The sequence below is a fragment of the Mus caroli genome, unplaced genomic scaffold, assembly GCF_978045245.1.
Source record: "Mus caroli unplaced genomic scaffold, Mus_caroli_1 scaffold_13, whole genome shotgun sequence".
Classification (NCBI taxonomy): Eukaryota; Metazoa; Chordata; class Mammalia; order Rodentia; family Muridae; genus Mus; species Mus caroli.
The window spans coordinates 111189594-111197727 of record NW_028227268.1 but is presented as its reverse complement, the minus strand read 5'-3'; the positions used below and the strand labels follow the sequence as shown (position 1 = coordinate 111197727).

At 44.6% G+C, this 8134-nt stretch overlaps 1 protein-coding gene across 7 annotated transcripts in view; it reads right to left on the bottom strand.

Annotated features, from left to right (window-relative positions):
- Window positions 1-2895: 2895 nt before the first annotated feature.
- Window positions 2896-8134, bottom strand: part of Cobl (cordon-bleu WH2 repeat protein) — a 229565-nt gene continuing 224326 nt past the window's right edge. For all 7 annotated transcript variants that reach the window (XM_029483414.2, XM_029483412.2, XM_085829103.1 and 4 more), the window contains one exon: window positions 2896-4290. In XM_029483414.2, the coding sequence (XP_029339274.1) occupies window positions 4273-4290 (18 nt within the window). In that variant the 3' untranslated portion in view covers window positions 2896-4272. The remainder of the gene's footprint in view (window positions 4291-8134) is intronic.

The following is an 8134-nucleotide window of genomic DNA, read 5'->3' as shown; positions in this document are numbered from 1 at the left end:
CACCATGGTAGAGTCTAAAACCATGCTCAGGCCAAACTGTGCTACTGTGCATTAGAGTGACTGCTCCTCTGCTCAGAATGGAGAGATGTGGCTGTTCCTAGGCATAGGTTGGGACAGCAACCAAGTACCTTCATCCCTTTCTGATCCACGTACATGGGATAAAACAGGACAATGGAGCCATTGTTCCTACAAATTTGTGAGGTGACTCTGCTATTTGTTTGGCTCCTTTATTTCTTTCTGCTTCTGTGATGGAAAGATAATGACACACTCTTATCTAAATCTTTTACATTCCAAACCATGAGACATGTCCCTGAAGTTAACATGATGAATGGCATATAGCACAGTGGCCACCTGTTGGAGGTGGTCTCATCAGCAGGTACTGTGGAGCTCCCATTGAGCTCAGTGGCCAGAACACTAACTGCATATAGGTCTGAAGGTGTGAGGAAGGCACAGGGAGTGGAAGCTGGTGTAATTTGGAGGCAGTAAAGAGAGCCATGAGAAGCATTGGGCCAAATACCTACAGCCATGGAAGGAGAAAAATCACAGAAGAATTTAGTGATTAGCAAATGTTTCCTTGTCTTTCAAACTTGGAAAGCACTGAAGTGAGCCACTCAGGAGGTGCAGGCACAAGGCCCAGACACACAACAGAGTGGGGTCATGGTCAGGAGAGGCAAGCTGGCAGGACTTACAAGCCAGCAGTTTTCCAGATCAAGAGCTGCGTTGAGGGGCTTCCCAGAGGAATAGTGAAGGGCACTGTCTGTGCAATAATGATGCTTATAGCAGGACATCTGGGGTCTAGCACTTAGAAGGAACATTCAAAGTTGAGTTGGTTATGCAAGTTGTAAAGGGCCTACCTTCTGAATTCTGAGAGTCACAAGCAATTTTCTTCTTGGGAACTGACCAGAAGGTTTATAAGGTTACATCCATCAGGGAAGTGTTGCCAGTGTTTTCTCTGGCTATTAACCCTGCAGGGGTGCCCGTAAGGACTTCTTACAGGCTCCTTTCTGGCCATTATGTGCTACACATAGGCAGGGAGCAAAACAGACCCATTTTGGGCAAGAGGTGGAGAAGCCTGCGCTTTGGTTATCTCCACTAGCCTGTGTTTTCCTAAGAGACTGAGGTTTGCACTGAATCTTAGTTGCACACTTTGTGGACTAGAATCTGGCCATAGAGGTTATGGATTTTATGAGCTACACTGTCATAATTTTGGAATGCTTTCCATAATTATCTAGGCAATGTTTGGAGCTGAGCCATTTACTTCCTGTTTGAGAGTTCTCACCTTTTCTCTCTGCCTCTGTGTTACACAATATGGCTGGAAGGGAGCAGGTAGATGTCTTTACAGGCTTCCTGCCAGGATGATGACCTAAGTAAAGGCTGTTGAGGTTTCCCTGAGTGAACCCAACCTTTCCTGTTACTTGCCTCGAGGCTGGTCTTTGCAGCCAGGAAGGTGAGAGATGAGTAGCTGGGCGTGTGAAGAACAGTTAATAGAGGCTGAGATTAGACGAGGTAGGGAGCAAGAATTTATGAGGTGCTCATAGAGTCGGGGGGTTGACTAAGGTAAGGCTGGTCTCCAGGTGAAGGGTAATGGTAGTGGAGGAATCTAGGCATCACAGGCAGGGGACATACTCAAGGCATAGAAAGAATACCTCCCAGGATACCTTCCGTGAACGGGTGGTTGGATGTGGACAAATGAAGCAGTGGGAGGCCTGTTTAGACTAGGGAGGGGCAGGAAAGATAGAGCCTACTAAGAAGCTGGTAGGCTGAGGGAGAATGAAAACAGCTGACGGGGCGATGGGAGCTACAGAGGGTTGCTGAGAGAATGTAAGACACATGACAGACCTGTCTAGTCTTCTTAGCCTCTAGTTTGCTCATCTGGAAGATGGTGCTTTGATATGTGTGTTTACCAAAAGATGAGACAAGAGTCACTGTGATAAACTTAGCAGAGGCCATCAGCATGAACCAGGATGGTTTTATTAGTCTTTATCCCACACCTCACAATTTGAAGGTTTATAGATTCTGAGGTGGACAACACACCAGATATAGCATTAAGTTGGTCCACAAGAACAAAAATAACTAGAGGAGGGGCCCTTATGCTCTCCAAGGACCTCTCAAGCTTGGTTGGGGGCTCACAGGGAACTGTACGTGTTGGGAGTTAAAGGCGTGAGATGTACATTCTACTCTTCTCCCATCTTCTATAGTACCCCCTCCTCCCTCTCTCCCCTAGGTCATGCCCTTAGAGGTGGTGCATTTGCCTTCTCTCTGCTTTGCCTCTGTTTTTTCCTTGAGTAATTCACCCAAACCAAGGCCTTTCTTTATCAACCTGGTTGAGTCTCTCACCCCTTTCCTGATGATTTTTCTCTATAGTATTTAATCTGCTATACCTAGCATTTTGCTAAAAGTCTGTTTCTTGTATCATCTAAACTCTCTGGTTATGATGATCTTATCTGAAGGAACACACAGGCATGGAGGAAGCTTCATCTATCGGTTTGACTTTTAAAGTCCTCCAAAGACCTATGCCTGCGGCACTATGGGGAGGGAACCTTCCAGAACTGAGGCATAGAGGAAGGAAGCTAGAAAGCTGTTGTCACACATCTCAAGGAGATAGCAAGATCCCAGCTCCTTCCTTTCTTTCTTGTGTCCTGTCATAAAGGTGAGCAGAGGCCTCCAGCACACGCTTTTGTCCTGATGTCTTGTGTTGCCACAGGGACAGCAACAGGGCCAAAGTCTCTGAAACCCTGAGCCAAAATAAACCCCTTTAAACTGTTTACCTCAGGTGTTTGGTCACAGTGATGGAACACTGATTAACACAGCAGCCAAAATATTTGTTGGCAGAAAAGATTAATCCCTCCATTTTGTAGGCAGGATGAACACTGTAGCATGAAGTCCACACGACAGTTACAGCATTGGATTTGCATTTATTTGTGGCACTAAGAGAAAGAGCAGACAGCTGTGACTAAGAGCAATTGGCTGGTAGCTCTTGCCTCACTGAGAAAGTTTAGCAATGTTAATCACACAGTACCAAGTTCCCACTCTACCCGATGCCTAGATTTAAAACAGGGGGAAATAGTAAAAGGATTTCATGGTTTTGTTTTTTTTTCAGTAAGGCAGAGATTTTATATCATGAACTCATTTTGACTTATATTGCTGTCTTGATTTTCTCCATATAAGAAAAGGTTTTAGAGATACATTAAAAAAAAAAAACACAAAACTTCCTGCTGAGTTTAAATTCTTTAAAGATGGTGTCTACCCACAATGTACTATAAGAATGTCATATAATACCAGGGCAGCTGCTGGACCATGCCAAAGTGTGTCAGGATAAAATGTAAGCCACAGAATGTGCAGCACAATGTGGACTGCCCTCTGCTACATATAGGACCTCAACACTCTGCTCTCTGGCCCTGTGCAGGATTTCAGAAGGCTACTGGTGAAATCTCAGGCTCCATGCAAGGCTCCTTCACAGTAACCTGATGCATGTCATAGCCTTCTGGGACACTGGGGATGGGGGAGGGGGGAAACTATACAAGTGGGACACATCTATACAGAAAACAGACAACCCTTCCAGTGTTCTCATCTCTGCTTCCCATCATCTTCTAAGGAGCCAGGAATGTCTTGCTCAGAGGGTCAAGTAGGGCTGATACTCTGGGCAGCAACAGTGGAATTTTAGAAGCTAGTTGGTCAGATCACAATCCAAGATCATCTGTGAGGTGTGAGGCTTCACTGTGTGAGGAATACAAATATGAATCTGATGCTATTCTATCCTGCAAAAGTCATCTCAGCAGCCTTCCTCCATTGTGCTTCTTACTCCAGAAACAGCATCCTGGAGCATGTAATAGATTCTGACTATTTCTGTTGATTTATGTTTTTGTACACCTAGAATTCAAAAGATCATAAATGATTTTAACCATGTGTATGTGGTCAAAGTCTCAAAGATCCAAAAATCAACTTAGGGCATAATTCCTTGTGCCCATAGCTATAATCAAGTGTGAGTGCTGGGCTCCAGCCTGTGTATTCCCATTACTCTGCCAACAAGAGCAGTTTATTGGCAACTGTGAGCATTCAGAGGCAGATCATATGTCCTTGGCACACAAGTCACACAGCAAAGCAGTATCTCCCCTTTGACCATTATGTAGGAACACGGAAAATCCATCGTGGGCAAGTTGGCCTGGAGACAGGAAAGTACCGCCACTTCTTGAAGGTTTCATTTCCTGTCATGTGGATTTCTAAAGTGATGATACTTGGAGCTGTGCAGGTGGTCTCTTCAGTGGTAGGACTTCACACGAGCAAGGGAACCTGCAGTGAAGATGGGTAGAGTTATTGCCTCTGTGGGCAACAAAGTATTCAGAAGAGAGTTATGCATGCTCATCCTTGTAAAAGATGGTGAAGAACTGAGATCTAGACCACTGGCCATGCTTCTCACTCTCCCAAAGACCTTTCTAAAATACAAACATGCTTATAACCTTCCAGTGACTTGTGAGAAAACAAGTAACATAGAATCTGTGGATGTTTATTTGCAGGTCCCTCCCACAGCATCTCATTGCTCCTTGCTGGAAGAGACACCTGGAGGCAGGAACCCTAGTAGACTCACTCACTCCACCTATCTAAAGTGCATGACCAGAGTTTGTGGTGTGGATGAAGGAGCATGAAGTTCTTCCTCTATGTGACAGGAAAGATCACACAGATCCTGATGGTTTAGTTTTCTCCTGATAGCCCAACAACAGGAAATCAGGAACTGGGGTCTATCTCTACTGCCTCTGAAAATGAGTTAAGGAGATGGATGTCCTGTGAAATAATCACTGTTTCTCTCCTGGAGTATCTTCCAGGCTGAAGAAGACTGGCTGGGAATTTGCTATTGTGTGTGTCTTAGCTAGGGTTTTACTGCTGTGAACAGACACCATGACCAAGGCAAGTCTTATAAAAAACAACATTTAACTGGGGCTAGCTTACAGGTTCATAGGTTCAGTCCATTATCATCAAGGTGGGAGAATGGCAGCATCCAGGCTCTCATGATGCAGGCAGAGCTGAGAGTTCTACATCTTCATCCAAAGGCTGCTAATGGAAGACAGACTTCCAGGCAATTGGGGTGAGAGTCTTAAGCCCACACCCACAGTGACACACCTACTCCAACCACATCACACCTATTCCAACAAGGCCACACCTCCAAATGGTGCCACTCCCTGGTCCAAGAATATACAAACCATCACAGTGTGCTACCTTTTTAGGTCATCAACCAAAGCAAATACCCCAAAGCTACAAATTCCTTTAGAACACAAGCACCATTGGGTTGACAGGACCCAGCTAACTGCCACTCTACATGCTCTCTCAATTAATCGTCCCAACATTCTCACTATAATTCAAGAATAATGGGTAAGGTATGTGTGGAAGAACATTTTCTCATATTTGTAAGCTGAACATCTCAGTTCCAGGTGGTAGAATGACCAGGTGACAGCTTTGGGATGTGACTAGGTCCCTTGGGAGTATAGCATCTCTCAAAGGCTTAGTGTCTAATCCAGGCCTAGAATCTCTCTATTGTGCTTCTAGCCCAATGGCACTGAACATCATCATACATGGTCAATCCCTGATCTCCTAGTTGGAGAGAAGCCACTGTCTATGGCTCATTAAACCATGTGCCTCGTGCTTCTTCTTACAACAGCAGGCATGGACTTGGTGAAGGATATTGGGAGCCTCACAGTTCCACTAACACCTGTGAATGAAGGGAGTGCTATGTCCCTTTGCCTCCATCTTTGACACTATAATGGGAAATGTGTGAAGGATGACCCCATGGGGATAGTGGTACAACAAATCAGGTAGATGTCCCAGCTTTGGAGTGGAGAAAATACTTTTAGTATAGTGATGTTTAATCAGAGTTCTGTGATAAAAGGGGACTTACATAAGTGCCTTTGGGTCAAATGCTCATCAGCAAGACCTACTTAGAGCACAGACCCTCTGACCACTTGTATACTCGGCTCAATTCCTTTTGTCTTCATGTGGGCTCAGGAACATCTCCCCAGCTCTTTTGGCACCCTCTGACCTCTAGTGCTTCATATTCTGGGGTCGGCATCTCTTGGCAGCCTTATTGTTGAAACTTGGGAATAAGAAGATATAAGTAGAAGCCCTACTCACAGCTACCAGTTGTGAAGCTGTACAGTGGTCATGCTGTGGTATGACCTCACAAGGGCTCTCCAGTTGACCTGACATCTACAAGTCTCCACACCCCTGCTCTAGTTCCATTCTTCCATCCCCAGAAGAAGGAAAAGCATATGCAGGATTCCCACAGGAGATCTGCTTGTGCATGGCCTCCCAAACCCTGCAGAAAGATTTCCAGAGCCAAGGAAAATGTGGAGAAACATGGCTGCAGAAGTCTTTGGTTAAGAAGGGAAGAAATTTCTGCAAGAGGTAGAAATATGCATGGAGGAACTATAGCCACAATCCAAGTGTAGGGCACAATCTACTGTGTAGAGCAAAAAGCAAAAAGAAGACAGAAGCTCAAGGGCCCAATCACTAGGACAAGACCTGTATCTAACACAATCAAGTGGTATTAAGGGGTCAGGGACAGGATGGGGTAAGGCAAGGTCAGGGATGTGGTCAGAGCTACCTCAGTTGGACTCAGAAAAAAGAGTCTGCCTACAGGGTGCCTCAGAAAAGCTAGACATAATGGTGGGAAGTATAGCAGGAACCAATTGGAAGGTTTAGGAGAAGATACAACCATAGCCATCAGTGTTACTTGCATATATGAGCCACAGAAGAAGCTGGGAGACGGGATGAGTTAGAAAGAAGCTAAAGAGGCAGCTCTAGGGTCATGTTGAAAAATGGCCAAGGGGTGGTAGCACCTCATAAAGGACCCTACCATAGCCCAGAGTAGTACAGCCCATACATTCCAATAGTGCTTCCCTCCAAACTCCAGTCTCCTCCCTCCATGACCCTTTAGTTAGACTTCAGTTGTTAATTCAAACCAGCAGAAAATCTTCACTGTGGAGTCTAGAACACTAAGAAGCTGAAAAACTGTCATGTGGTTTGAGAGAACCACATGGAAGCACTTATTTTGAAAGGTACTTAATGAACTGTTAAAAAAAATGTTTTTTCCTGATTCCCTGTGGTGAAAGCCTGCAGGGGGAGAAGAATGCAACATCTTTGCAGTGACCAATGCAGTGAGGGGAGGCTCTAGGAAGAAGATAGCCAGGAGAAGACAGGCAGAACTGAGAGCAGGAGGGCACGCCAGAGGAGGCTACCTTAAGGTAGCTGTCCTGGTTGAGGTACATGGGAAGAAGAGGTTTGTTTTTAAATAAATGTTTACTGTATTAACAACTGAAATATCACAGACACATCACCCCTGCCTCAGAGATAGAGAGAGATAAAGAGATAGAGACAGAGAGAAAGGCAGGCAGGTAGACAGCATATGCATGCACTTGAGACACAGTCTTATGTGGAACCTATTATCCATCTGAACTCTCACTTATGGCCAGTCCAATGGATTCTGCTCCTCCTAATGCTGGGATTAAGTTATGTTTTAGTAATGCATGTCCCTCTGGCACCTTGGCCACAATCAAGATCACAACACCACTCACAAGATTTCCCAGAATTTCCTTCAGTTCTCAAATGTCACCAATCACCTAACAACTACAGAGAAGTTTATATTTTCTGGAATTTTGTAGCAATCCAGCAATATGACTAAAATTTACGGCCATGTTTCTTAGAGCATAATTATGTTGAACTCATCTGCATTACTGCAGGTTTCAGCGTCACTGTTCTTGCAGTGAAGACTGCATGAACACATCATATTTGTTTATTCATTCTTTTTCTGATGGGCAGTTGTTCACAACTTTGAGGCAGTTATAAATAAAACTGCTGTGAGCATTGTATGTGAAAACAAGTACACCCATCTTCTTGCCCTCCTCCTTATTTGCTCTGTTACGTGTTGAGAAAAGCAGAGAAAACAGGCATTTTGTGGGTTTTATGATGCTGAGCAGGTATTCATTCTTCTTTTAAAAAGTAGTTCATATGGGAATAGATTTTAAACATTAACATTGTGCTCCTTGAACACATTTCTCATGTTCTAGGACACACCAAGCACCATCACCTCTCATATTGTTCTCTTATCATACCTGGGTCTGGAATCAATAACTGGAGTACATTGGGA